Below are 14,849 nucleotides of genomic sequence, written 5' to 3'. Positions count from 1 at the left end.
AACGTTACTCATCCCAGTTTTATGACATCGTTATCAGATAGTGGATGATGTAAAAAAATGCCATGCCCTTTCCCACTTCTGCTCCTCCGTATTCTTTCTTTTAACTTTTTTTTCTTTCACCTGACTTTTCACACTCTCACCATTGACCTCATTTCCAAAAGTCAACCCCAAGATAAATAATCCAATTAGGAAGAAGGATTAAGGTGTTAGATAACCGGCCTCTGTGGTTGGGCGAACTTATTATTTATTTTCTTCATGGCGTAAGAAATTATTCTTTTTAAATATTACTTGGAGATAATATAATTGACGATTTTTTGGTGGGTTAGAGTTTTGTATCAAAAACTATATCTACGTACTAAAGAATTTTAGCCTTTGAAATAAAATTAAAGATACAAACACATTGCAGGTCTTTTAATCCGTTAATTACAATCAGATACATATAAATAATTTCAAATGCATGCAGGCAACCCAACATACATAGTGGCAAAGAAGATCAAGTTTCTAGACGGCATGTACTGAATCATTCTAGAACACGGCCAGCCTCTATAAATAGTTGTCACGAGATCGAGTGGAGTACGAGTATGAGTTTGAGTTACGTGGTGATACAAAGTGAAGAAGAAGGCGCGAAGAAGTGACATACAGTGGTGAATTGATAACTAATTAATAATAGAAGTGTTAATTAGGCAGTAAATAGTTAAATGAAACTCGTAGTATTTCGAGGTGTTTAAATACGTAAAAATAATTACTAAATACAAGTAATTATTTTCCTAAAAATACAGTAGGTAATTATATATCTAATGTTGATTACGTCACATCGCAGTCTGCCCACGGTCTTCTCATTTTTATTTCACATGGTGTACCTATTACGAAAACCTTGCGCTAATATTTCAAAACTAAATCCTTACTTAAACAAAAAGAACAAAGGGTGCTACAGACATGACAAACGGAGAATTGCGTCTTATAAGAGGATTTGACCAATTTATTTTGAACGAGGTTCGAGGAAGTAATAGAAAAAAAAAAAACAAATCAGAAAGGCTAACGAATGAAATTTGTCATTTACATGAGAAAAAAAATGCGCTCGAGCGTGAACTGACGCAAAATGGGTGGATGAAGATTTACTCCAATTTAAGGATCAATTAGGAGAAACAACGACAGAAAACTGAAATACTATAATATGAGGGAATAATATTTGTAAATGTTTTCGGTTATACGTAAAAGAGACATTATGTCTATTCTATACTAAGATTGTAGCAATAGAGGTAGACCTAAATTAGATTACTGTTTATAAATAGTTAAGCATGTGGGATGTTCTAGTTTGAGGGAATTGCGGGGATGCCTGTCTTAGAACTGACGACCTTATAATAATGATGAAGGTTGTAATTTGCCATTTAACAATACATTTATTGAGTTTGAAACATGATTCTGCCAAAGATTTTGTACAGAACTAAATCTTATTGAAAATCGTCCCCTAATTTCTTTCTTGTATATTCAGTAAAATTTTTGCTGAGGCAGACCAGTAATTCCGCTTATACAGAAGGTGACAGATAATAGAAAAAATATATGATTTCATACTAAAATAACTAATTGATTTCTAATGTTATCTCATTAAAAATGATGAAAAATCGATTCTAATTGACAATTACATATGTAATCTTAACAATGGGATGCCAGAGAAGAAATTCAACAGGACTACTCAAATTCTCGTCCAGTATCAACTGGACCTAATGATAAGAAGTGAATCCACCGATAAGAAGCTCAGTATTTCAAAAGACCTGCTTTTTCAAAGTTAGATATATTTAAACGATAGGTACAATAACTTTTCCCAAATTTATTCTTAATTCAATAGACAGAACTTTGAAATAAGAGCTCGTCACAACTTTTTTAGTTATCCGATCCTCTTATTTTTTTGGAAAAATACCATCACACATCAGATTGATAAAGTGATGAAATCGTTCGTTCATTTATTTCAGCAATCAGATGGATCCGATGAGAAACGCGAAAAGTCAACAAAATACTACATCCTATTTCTGCGGAAGTCAGCTAATAATAACCGGATGGAGAAGGCCTTCGGGAGAGACAAATATCGAGGCCCGTGGCACATTTATCTTTCATTAATTCTCACTGGAACTCGGTCGTAGCAGTCGTATGAAACGAATTAAATTTAGCGGGACCTTAGACCGTCTGAGAGCAATTCAATTATTTACATAATCTAATATATTCTACGAACACGTCGACTAATTTGACACGAGAGAGCGCCTTCTACGGGTTAACTCGATCAAACGAAATTTCGCGTCAAGACGTCAAATATCGGTACGGTCCACTGATATTTATTATAACCAGGTGGATACTTGACGTACTGTCCACGTTTGTCGAACGATTAATCGAGTTATAAGGACATCATCATCATAAGGTCGTCAGTCCTAAGACTGGCTGGACATGCACCTCCACTCTTTTCTATCCTGAGCTAATCTATCCACTCTAACTAATTTTTGCAGATCTATGAAAGAATCTAAAGGACTTCCCTTTCCTTAATGAAAATAATGTCACATGCGTATAGGCCAACCAACATACAGAGTGATAAACAAGACTAGCTTTCTAGACGGCATATACTGGATCATTCTAGAACACGGCCAGCCTCTATAAGTAGTTGTCGCGAGACCTAATGGAGTACCAGTACGAGTTTGAGTTACGTGGTGATACAAAGCGAAGAAGTAAGTGGTCATATATTTATAAATAGGCAACTAATTAGTAATAGATGGAAAATAGTCAAATAAAAGTAGTAATACTGTGAGAAGGTGTTTAAATACGTGACAATAAGTTCAACATTGGCAACCAAATTGATGTAGAAAACTAAAGAAATTAAATATTACCCCCAAATGAATCCTCTAGATTAGCCCTTGGTTGCTTAATGCACCCCGTATAGATAGATATTTTCTAACTGAAAAATTAAATTGCCATGTACGCATACAGAGATGCTGTTTGTTAACACTAGAAATTGAGTTTCCCATAGCAGATTTACAAAACTAAAAGCACAAACAACATTCGAATATTTTTTAAACCTTTCATCTGTTAAATTGCAATTTTTCAGAATATTTACATTGCAAACGATGTTTTGAAATGAACCATCTACCGCAGGGTTGAATAATATTTACGACTTTATCTGTATGTTTTAGAGCAATGTTTGCATTCAATTATTGTTGTTTTAGTCTCATAAACAACATGAAAAACCCACCGAAAAATAACAAACAGACAGTTATTTATTTCATTTTTAGATATGATGGTCTTCCAATTTATTCATTTATTGAATTTATCGTTAAAGTAAGTAGTACCATTTTGGCACTGTTTCTTAATCACTATGATCGATTTGAAAGACGCTTGCTTAAAATTATTAACTTTATCTGTTACTTCTATAAACGCTAATAAATAACTATTTACTGTCAATTACTATGTAATTTAATTACTATTTATATTATTCTGTTAATTTTTTTCTGAATTTTCTATACTTTAAATAATTTTGTATTTTTTTTTTGGATTTAATTTTAAGTATCAACTTTCGTGTTTGTAATGAAGTGGACATGTGGACTGAAGTTTTTCAAAGTCGCGAATATAACAAAATCTGGAAACTATAATAACGTTTCCCCTCAGTTTTCTACCTTAGTTAGTATGCATTGAAGCGAAAGATATAGAATCTGGTTAATACGTTTTTGGAATAAAATTAATTAGAGAGATTTACGGTTGAGAATTGACCTCGGCCCCATAAGCTTTAAATCTCTTCTAATACCAAGAGATTTCATTGTGTATTCAACAAACGTAAGAGCTCTATCAAGGATTCGATGCAAAAATAACTTTTGTGCTTTTCTCGTCAACTGCAATTGGGCATTAAGTCCTGCTGCAACCGATATACATAGTTGAAAGCATATATCTACACCTATTAAATTCAGCTAGAAGATTATCTTCGGAAAATGTTGCAACTTAAACGTGTTAAAGGAAACACCAAACAGTTTAATTAATAGAATCTAAAATCTAAGCTTAAGAATGTGACCTTTCACTTTTTACATCTTCCGTAATTTAATCATTGAATAAAATTTAATAAAAGAAAATTAACCGCCAATATTTTCATCTATTACGTATATACATAACAAAGCATGTTGATCGGTAATCTGCCAAAACCGTCAGACGATCACGATTCTGATTTCTCTGGATCTCATCAGCACACCGTAGACAGTTTCTAAAGAACACCGACCAAATGGACATGTACCAAATATCAGACTAAAGGCCTGGGCGCTTTACGTTAATTAAAAAGGGTGCGAGTCGACTGGCTTTGCTTTTATGCATCCACATGTGTGTAAATGTTGGCACTGTTCAATTGACTAAAAATATTTGCTTCAAATTACTTCATTTTTTGACCTTAACTGCAAATAATCTCTAAAAGTTTCCATTTTATTAATGGAAACTTTTTGTGTTATGTAATCGCGGTAAGACGATTTTCCAGAATAATTCCTTTAAAAACGGTACGGTTTACATGTAACCAGAGTTACAGAGTAGGTAGAAGTAGTGCGAGTGCTATTTGTACAAGTTCAGCTTCATTAAGAACGGCTTTCGTCTCTGCGTTAAGTGAATTAAACTTGTTCGGTATGCAACTATTACTATATAGCTAGTACTAGTATTACTGCTGTTCGAGACCAAGCAAGGGTTGGAAACGGACGCTAGATTGAGTTTAATGTTAAAGGATGCGGAGGCAAACGGAAGGAGCGGTTAAATTGAACCAATATTAGGAAAGTGCACTCATAAATTACTACTTCGCTGGCCGGCCTCGACGGTCTAAAGTGGCAGCGAATTTGCGAATTGCTCTCTGCCTAGTTGTAGTTGAATATCGTGCCTTCTGGAAACATTTTATAGACGACTCCACTCATTTTATACATATAACTGTAGCAAAACAACTGTAATGTTTAACTTTCGAAGAGCAAAGGCGGATCTAGGGGGACGATAGGACACCCATCCCTTTAAATTGTGATGTTAGAAGTACAAATTTCTTGATATTTGTATCAGTTTGTAATAATTTTTACCAAGACGCAAGTAAAATTTCCTAATTTTATGATAGGGACGAAGTCCGTTATCTTTTTGAAAGAAAAATAACTAGAGGGGGAATAGGACACTCAGTCATATGTTCGAATATTAGATTTTGTTTTATCATCATCATAAGGTCGTCAGTCCTAAGACGGGTTAGACACGCACCTCCACTCTTTCCTATCCTGAGCTAATCTTTGCATTTCCCTAAAGTTAGAACAACTCACATCCTTAACTATTTGCGAATAGTAATTTAATATAGGTCTACCTCTACCCCTCCTAACTCCCCTTTTTGCCTCTAATACTTCTCTGATTAGACCTTCATGCCTCAGAACCTATCTCGCCTTTTTCTTATTGACTTCCAAAGAGTCCTCTGTTCTCCTATTCTTTCTTATTATTCACTCCTAACCTTCTCTATCCACAGTATCCTCATCTTTTCTGAATCCGTTCCTGTCAAAAAGTACGAAATTGATTCACTCGCCTAGGATAATAATTAAAATAAACCCTGCGATGGACCAAACAGCATGACTTTATATATTTTCCCATTAGTAACTACATGGTGATGCCCTCAGTTATCATAAAAGTATATTAAGTTTCTATTTTACGTATTAGACGCACGATGTCATTGGGGTAACGCGCTAAATGTGGTCGTAGGTCGGCCATTTTTGTCATAAGTACGAACAAAACTTACACGACAGAAAAACTAAAATTAATGACCTATTCCTAAGCGGTATTTTCGAAGAAAAAATGTAATTTTCACCATGTTGTACCTAATACAACTTTCCTATTTTCCTTTAGTTTCGAGTATAGATATTTCTGGTTCTTCTAACAAGAAAAACGCGATCGTTGCAAGGCATAAGTTAGAGAAAAACTCTTACCTAGTGTAAACAATAAAAAACGGACCCCTAACTAATAAAATTTTCACGTATTCATTAAGCGTCCTATTTTTTTCGAGGAAGCTCATTAAAGCCAAACTTGGCGAAAGTTTAATGAATTCAGAGTGAGTCTGAACTTATTTAAGTTAAAATTAAATTTCTAAAGCATTAACGAAGGTACTAAAGAGAAATGGCAGATTTATTATCATCCCCCATCCGTCCTCTTTGACTCGTCTGTCTTCTTTCCTCTCATTTGACAACCCATACTTTCACTTGTTCGTTTCCAATTCAATTATGTTTTCTTTCAATGCGTCAACATGGTAAACACAATCAATTTTAATGTCAAAATTTTATTTGAAACAATTTCGAATATATATACAAATTAAAAACCGTAAAGTAAAATAAAACTTTCACGACATTACTATACAGGGTGTTCCCCAAACAAAAACTAGGGTGATCGGTTTGAAAGGGCGTAACTCCCTTAGGACAAATATTTATAGGAACGTTTCCTCATAAAAATACCTGAGGAATCACCCGTGGAATTTGTGCCGCATGTTTATGAAACACCCTGTAGCAAGCGCATAAAACAGAAAGCTCTACGTATGTAGAAGATATAAAATAAGTTTTAGGTTTAATGCCACATAGTAGATTACTATCCATGCACAAAACAATTGAAAGTTCAATTTAATTTTTATCAGGCGCGTATGGATGACCATAAATTGTTAACCAGAAAAATATTGGCAATAACAGAAACTGATAAAATGAAATAGACTTTGGCAATAAAAGTCACTTGTTTACGAGCCATTTGTTCCGAAATACGCCAGTTGACCGCAAACACTTTTATTTCACATACAGTTCGAAATGAAGAATAAAATGGTCATTAAATCGTTCCAAACAGAACCATCGACAATATAATAGTCACACTGACGAAACAAAAAATATATATATCGTCTTCAAAACTAGAACTTCAAAAAGTACTCTATATGTAAACGCATTTTTTATAAAAGAACCTACAACCTATTGACCGCCTCACACTTATCAGTTAACATGCATTCATTTTATTTACAATAATTCATTTTATGTTAGAAAACGCAAAACAGTCCATATAGTCCTTATATCAATTGCGTTTTGTTTAAACATTTGAATAACCCGCTCAACACAGTCATAGGTCGGCCATTGTCCAGTCATTCGGCCATTACTGTTATTCTATTTGTTGCCGCATTGTTACTGATGTCGGCCATTATTAATTTTGAATTGTCGCATTGTTGCTGTAGTCGGCCATTTTGATTTTCGATTGTTGCTGTTAACGGCCATTGCATTTTGTTTAAAAATTGAAATTAATCGCTTTAAACTAAGTTTAATTCGGAATTAAAGCACAGGATTAAAAGTATTAGGGCAATTTTTAAAGAAGACCTTAGAAAATATTAAATTAAATAGTAAAACATATAGTAAAACCCTTTTATTTTTAAATAGCGTTCCTCGTTTCGAGGTTTTGGAGAATTGCCGAGGTTCTACTATACATATTTGTTTAACAAAGTTCTCTTTCTCCTTTCCCTCACTAGGTGACGAAGGATTTCGAAGGATAATACATCGAGTCCTCTTAAAGTTGCCAATTCGATTTAATAGAAAGTCTTCACGTTTAGGTACGTGATTGGATCTATTGTAAAGGAAATGACCTGCTCTAATGTGATTAGACATCCCACTGCATTCAAAATGAGTCAATTACCGGGAAAGCCGCGGGGGATTCACGCCAATCCGACAACCTTACCCAAACACTGAACTCTACTCTTAAATAAGAAACGAAAACTCCTCAGAGACAATTTTAACGAAACTGTTCTAGAATAGAAATGCGAGCACAAGGGACTATTGAAAGGGCCGGGCATTTTTGAGTTTTGAGTTCCTCTAAATCGTCTAAATGTTTGGATTTTTGAAAAGAAAACCTATATATAAACATGTATATATGTACGTTTGTATGTTAACTTTTCCACAAGTGTGGCAGCCCCGGCATATGTATGCAGATATCTAATAAATATTCAGGTCACTTCATTCTGAAATCAGTTCTAAATTGTTTAAACGTCTAGTGAAATGCCAAGCGGGCAAATTTTAGGGACTACACAATTTCGTAGTCACTTGTCATAACACGTACTAGCTGACACAGGGGCCAAAGTTCTCAACTCACGTACAACCTTTCTCACTTAGCATTCAGTGCTACTAAGCCAAAAACATGCGAGATTGGAGACAATTTGTTAGTCTACTTAGGTGTTATCTAAGTAACTACGTTGGAATTATCGCATTTATTCATACGAATAACCAAACTGGTACCAATGGGTAATCATAATCATTTCCGAAGTTTGAAAAGTTGTAGAACTAATACCGGAACATAAGAAGTTCGATTTGTTCGATAAATAGGTTTATAATGCAAATTGCAATTAACTTTTTAGGTAACTTCTATATATAATAATTTAAACATAACCATAGCAAAAATAGCCCAAAGGGTATTTGACGCCATTAATGAATTATTTGATCGCAAAAGAAATTAGGATTGACCATTTAAGAAAAAATATAAGTCAGTAACGATAAATAATTGAAAAATTATCTTGTTTGAAACATTTTCATTATGCGTAATAAGAAGCCAAAACGCATGGTAATTGTATTCATGTATGCATGTATGTGTATATGCATTTTCGTACTTTATATCATACTGTTTCTTGTGTATATTTTTATCATATGTGTATAATATGTGCTCAGTTATAATTAAAAAAAATAAAAGAAGTTTTATTAACATACCAAAATCCCATGCAGCCCTTGAAAGCACATTTTTCACCTAAAATTACAAGCGCTTCACTATCTGCACCTCCATTTTTCTTTACTTTTTAATTTAGTATTATTTTGTTCTACAAGGTTTGGTTTAGGTCCCCTATTTGGGTAAATCTGGTAAACTATGATTTTTACTTTTTATAAAACTAGTGTGTATTGTGCTCAATGATTATACATTCATTATTATACCAAAATGATGCTGTAATTTCAAATTATTTATAATTTTCAATAATATTTGTACTTAATTATAATGGCTAAATGGAGATAATAGCAATATTATTAGTCTTGTCCTATGGTCTTATCTATAGTTTAATCTATATCTATAGTACGCCTATGGTTATTATCTTTACCTATGAACCTTACATAACCTCACTTAATTTACAAAGGTTATTTGTAATTTGTATACAAGTTAGTCGAGTTTTTAGTCTTTTTTAACACAAGTTCGACCGCTATTATGTTTAGGATATACAATGGCATGTGCTGAATTGTGCTAAATAGTTTGCATGTTTCTCTTCTCCAGTTTACTTTGCTAACAAAAAGTTAAAGATGTTTTCTGTATGTAAACAAATTCATCCTGCCACTGGCGTAGAACATTGTCTGAGTTGTCATTTCTTTTCTAAAGCCGAAAAAACGTTAGTTACAGCTGGAGCAAATATAGTAAAAGCGTACAAATTAGTCCCTGATGTAGATCCCAGGATTCGCATTCAAGAAAGATTTTCAGGTAATGCCTTTAATGTAATGTAGTATTAGGACAGTATCAAGTTATATTTTTTAGAAACCAGACCTCCAAAATGTAAGTTAGAATGCATTGGACAGTACAGCCTATTTGGGAATGTAATTTCAATGGAAACTGTTAATCTTGCAAACTCTCCAAGGGATGCATTGCTTTTAGCCTTTGAAGATGCAAAACTATCTGTAGTTGAATATGATCCAGAAACTAACGATTTGAAAACCCTTAGTTTACATTATTTTGAAGAAGAAGAAATGAAAGTATGTAAAATCAAATGTTGTCCATTTCTTTTGTATTAATTTTTGAAAATTTAGGATGGTTGGACTCATCATGTTCATGTACCAATAGTAAGAGCAGATCCTGAAAACCGATGTGCTGTAATGACAGTTTTTGGGAGAAAGCTTGTTGTCTTGCCATTTAGAAGAGAAAATACAATAGAAGAAAATGATTCTTCTGATATTAAACCAATGATCTCCAGCTCATATGGTTCCAAGTCCCCTATATTGTCTTCCTACATGATCTTATTAAAAGAATTTATAGAAAAAGTGGATAATATCATTGATATACAGTTTTTGTATGGCTATTATGAACCTACCTTATTGATTTTGTATGAGCCTTTGAAAACATTTTCTGGGTAAAAGCAACTGCTTCTTGAAATTAATATAAAATAATTATTTTTTTAATTTATTTAGACGAGTCGCCGTTAGAACAGACACTTGTGCTATGGCAGCTCTGTCGCTGAACCTGCAGCAGAAAGTACATCCTATTATTTGGCAGGTGTCCAACTTACCATTTGACTGTATTCATGCAATTCCCATTAAAAAACCTCTTGGGGGTACTTTGATTATGTCTGTGAATGCTTTAATTTATTTAAATCAAAGCATTCCACCTTATGGAGTTTCTTTGAACAGCATTGCAGAAAGTAGTACAAGCTTTCCACTAAGTAAGAGTAGGATGATTTGATTTAAATTAACTTAAAACAATTACTTTTTTTTCTATTCAAGAACCTCAAGAAAATGTATGCGTAAGTCTAGATTGTGCCCAAGTAGCTTTCCTATCTGATGACCAGTTAGTTTTCTCATTGAAAGGGGGCGAATTGTATGTTCTAACTTTAATAGCAGATACAATGAGATATGTGAGAAGTTTCCATTTTGATAAAGCTGCTTCTAGCGTGCTTACAACTTGCGTATGTCTAATTAAATATTCTCTGAAGGATTTAAAACAATTTAGAACTTTTAGATTTGTATTTGTGAAGATAATTTTTTGTTCTTGGGCTCTCGCCTTGGAAATTCTCTTTTATTGAGATACACAGAAAAAGATAATCAGATAATAACTTTAGATGATGACGAGCCCCCTACCAAACGGGCCAAAAATGACGGCACTGAAGACACAAATTCTACTTCAGAACCTGAGCGGGTATTAGACTCTTTAAACGATTGCATGGCAAGTGATGTTATGGATATTAGAGACCCAGAAGAGCTTGAAGTGTATGGTAGCGAAAAACAAACCAGTTTACACATCACAAGTTTTGTTTTTGAGGTAAATTTTTCCATAGTTCTACCAAGTTAAAAATTAGATACTCGAAAAAATTAATTAAATTACTCATTAGTGCTTTTTTCCTAAGGTATGTGATAGTTTATTAAATATCGGACCTTGTGGTAACGCTTCCATTGGAGAACCGGCTTTTATGAGTGAAGAATTTATACACAATCCGGATTTGGATTTGGAACTAGTAACAACATCAGGTTACGGAAAGAACGGAGCTCTGTGCGTACTCCAACGCTCTGTACGACCGCAAATCGTCACCACATTCACCCTTCCTGGTTGCATAAACATGTGGACTGTATACGCCAACGAAGAACATCATGGGTTCCTTATACTTAGTCAAGAAGATGGCACCATGGTATTGCAATATACGTTTTTCTGTTTTGTACTAAATCTATTGTTCGATTTTTTTTATTCTCTACTTTCTAGATTCTCCAAACAGGACATGAAATCAACGAAATAGACAATACAGGTTTCTGTACTACTGATCCTACAGTTTATGCTGCTAATTTAGGAAATAATAAGTATATAGTACAAGTTACAACAGCTGCAGTTCGATTACTGCAAGGTAATATCCAGTATGTTGAAATTACAAAAGAATAATTCTACTAATTGTATAGGAGCTAACCAATTGCAACATATTCCTTTGGATCTGGGCTCTCCCATAGTTCATGCTTCCAGCGCCGATCCCTATTTAGCAATTTTAACTTCAGATGGTCAGGTAATAACCCTAATGTTAAGGGAGTCTCGAGGAAGTGCCAGGCTTGTCGTCAGTAAATCTACTCTTTCAAACGTAAGTGCAGAGTGATTTTCTTCTTAGTAGTACAGTGTTTATTTTTTTTTTTAATATTTTTAACTCCTAATAGATTCCTGCAGTAACAACTTTATGCCTATATCGTGACAGTTCGGGATTATTTACAAGTAAAGTTCCTGAAGACTTCCTACATGTACCCTCTCACCTGGTAAAAGAACAAGAAACTAAATCCGAGGTAGAAAACGAAGAAGATCTTCTTTATGGAGACAACAGCGACTTTAAAATGCCATCTTTGAATCCTCCGCCCCCTAAACCTAAAGTCTTTTTCAACTGGTGGAAAAAGTACTTTGTCGAATTCAGACCGACGTATTGGTTACTTGTCGTACGCGAAAATTCGAATCTGGAAATTTATTCGGTGCCAGAATTTAAACTTTCGTTCATTGTGCGTAACCTCTGCTTTGGTTATAAGGTTTTGGTGGATAATTTGGAGTCGGTGCCCATGCTCGCTACTAATCCTGCAATGATCATGAACGAAATAGCATTGCAAAAGGAACATGAGATCAAGGAAATTTCGATGATTGCTTTGGGAAATAAAGGCTCCCGTCCACTTTTGTTGGTAAGATTAGAAAAAGACTTTTATATCTACGAAGCGTTCAGATTTACTCGTGGAAATTTGAAATTACGTTTTCGAAAACTGAATCACAATATTATTTATTCCTGTGACACTTCGAATCAGGTGGAAACAGAAAACTCTGATTTCTTTGCATTACAAGAAAGGGTTTCGAAGATAAGACCGTTCGGAAATATAGCTGGTAAGTTACTTTACTTTTTTACATTATAAACACTAATTTAAAATTTGTCTATTTCCTTACTATATTACCTAAATAATTATAGGATACAATGGAGTTTTTGTGTGTGGTGCCAAGCCCCATTGGTTGTTCTTAACAGGCAGGGGTGAACTGAGAACTCATCCTATGACTATCGATGGTGAAATTTTTTGTTTCGCTTCGTTTAACAACGTAAATTGTCCTCAGGGGTTTCTCTATTTTAATAAAAAGGTAATCAGTGCAAACTTTAGAAAAAGCTTTTGCAAAATCTACTTTTACGTATTTTAGTCTGAACTTCGTATTGGTGTTCTTCCAACTCATTTAAGTTATGACGCAGCTTGGCCAGTTAGAAAAGTTCCACTTCGATGCACTCCCCATTTCATAGAATACCATCTCGAATCAAAAACTTACTGCATAGTAACAAGTGCATCAGAGCCCTCAAAACAGTATTATAAATTTAACGGAGAAGATAAAGAACTCTCTGTAGAAGACAGAGGCGACAGGTGATTCTTAATTTATTATTTTCATTTTCCGACAAATTTAATGGAAAATTTTAAATCATTCCAGATTTCCGTATCCTCTCCAAGAAAAGTTCAGTATAATGTTGTTTTCCCCTGTATCTTGGGACGTAATTCCGAATACTCGAATGGATTTGGATGAATGGGAACACATCACTTGTCTTAAGAATGTTTCTTTAGCTTACGAAGGTACTAGATCGGGATTAAAAGGGTACGTGGTGTTAGGAACCAATTATAATTATGGAGAGGATGTTACGTCAAGGGGAAGGGTAAGAAAACTAAAAAATTAATTTTAAATTAAAATGTATGAGGAAATGTTCTTGTAGATTTTAATTTACGATATTATTGAAGTCGTACCTGAACCTGGACAACCCCTAACAAAGAATAAATTCAAAGAAATATATGCTAAGGAACAAAAAGGTCCTGTTACAGCTCTGTCCCATGTTTCAGGGTTTCTTGTTTCAGCAGTGGGACAAAAGGTCTCGTTTTCACGTGATAATACATTTTTCCTTTTAAAATTTAATTATAATTATATTTTAGATTTATATCTGGCAACTGAAAGATAACGATTTGGTGGGGGTGGCTTTTATAGATACACAAATTTATACTCACCAAATTTTATCTGTTAAAAGTTTACTTCTTGTGGCAGACGTTTATAAGTCAATTTCCTTATTAAGGTTCCAAGAGGAGTACAGGACACTTTCTCTAGTATCTAGGGTAAATTTAAGGACTTATTTTTTTTCTGTGGAATTGTAAGTGTTTGAACTTGTAGGATTTTAAAGCAAGCGAAATATACTCATTGCAGTACATGATAGATAACACCAACATGGGATTCCTAGTTTCTGATTCGGAAAAGAATTTAATATTGTACATGTACCAACCTGAAGCACGAGAATCTTATGGAGGCAAATAAAATAAACATTGCTTACAATAGCACTATGCTAATGAGTTTTTTTTAGGTCAGAGACTTTTAAGAAAGGGCGATTTTCACCTGGGTCAAGCAGTTAACACTTTCTTTAGAATCCGTTGCAAAATGGGTGAATTGATGGAAGATAGAAAACAGTTATCAGGTATCGAAAAAAGGCATATTACCATGTTTGGTAAGTAATTTTTTAAATACGTGCCAGTAATATTTTTATCTATATATAACTATTACTTTAGCAACCCTTGACGGTAGTTTGGGATATTTACTACCTATAGCAGAAAAAACTTATAGAAGGCTTCTAATGTTGCAAAATGTTTTGGTTACTCACAGCTCTCATACTGCTGGTTTAAATCCAAAAGCGTTTAGGTAATAAAATCGCAAGTTGTTTTTAACTTGTAAATGTTTTGTATGTTTACTTATTTTCAGGACGTATAAAAGTTGGAGAAGACAACTTTCAAACCCCTGTCGATCGATTATTGATGGGGAACTTGTGTGGCGTTTTATTAGTTTATCGATTAATGAAAAAATGGAGGTAAGTAATTATTTTCTTTATGATTATTTTTGATGTTTGTTCCAATGCACTTTTTCGCCAGGTTTCTAAAAAGATAGGCACAAAAACTGAGGAGATAATAGAAGACTTGTCGGAAATACAAAAACTAACTGCCCATTTTTGATTTGTTCTTTACTTATTATTACATTTGTAAATACGGAAAAGCACGCTAAATTACATTAAAATAATTTAATGATCTTTGCTTATTAAAATAGGAACGAAAGAGTTAAAAAGTAAAAAT

The 14,849-nt window shown here is 33.8% G+C and overlaps 2 protein-coding genes across 2 annotated transcripts in view; one reads left to right on the top strand and one right to left on the bottom strand.

The window, feature by feature from the left end:
• Positions 1–8,853, bottom strand: part of LOC108744257 (MAM domain-containing glycosylphosphatidylinositol anchor protein 1) — a 214,076-nt gene extending 205,223 nt beyond the window's left edge. The window contains exon 1 of the mRNA XM_025976780.1: positions 8,730–8,853. The gene's annotated coding sequence lies outside the window, so the exon portion shown is untranslated. The remainder of the gene's footprint in view (positions 1–8,729) is intronic.
• A 268-nt stretch (positions 8,854–9,121) lies between these two features.
• Positions 9,122–14,835, top strand: LOC108744225 (cleavage and polyadenylation specificity factor subunit 1). The gene is made up of 20 exons (XM_018479875.2): positions 9,122–9,480; positions 9,535–9,749; positions 9,804–10,123; positions 10,182–10,432; positions 10,494–10,675; positions 10,729–11,028; positions 11,114–11,392; positions 11,464–11,602; positions 11,655–11,827; positions 11,901–12,600; positions 12,683–12,846; positions 12,904–13,118; positions 13,183–13,402; positions 13,460–13,612; positions 13,674–13,850; positions 13,906–14,038; positions 14,093–14,233; positions 14,295–14,424; positions 14,485–14,590; positions 14,652–14,835. The coding sequence occupies exons 1-20, from the start codon at positions 9,306–9,308 to the stop codon at positions 14,730–14,732; spliced, it is 4,254 nt and encodes a 1,417-aa protein (XP_018335377.1). The 5' UTR covers positions 9,122–9,305; the 3' UTR covers positions 14,733–14,835.
• The last annotated feature ends 14 nt before the right edge of the window (positions 14,836–14,849 follow it).

The sequence above is a fragment of the Agrilus planipennis genome, unplaced genomic scaffold (assembly GCF_000699045.2).
Source record: "Agrilus planipennis isolate EAB-ADULT unplaced genomic scaffold, Apla_2.0 scaffold13, whole genome shotgun sequence".
NCBI classification, from domain to species: domain Eukaryota; kingdom Metazoa; phylum Arthropoda; class Insecta; order Coleoptera; family Buprestidae; genus Agrilus; species Agrilus planipennis.
The sequence above is the reverse complement of the archived record's forward strand: the minus strand, read 5'-3'. Positions and strand labels throughout refer to the sequence as shown.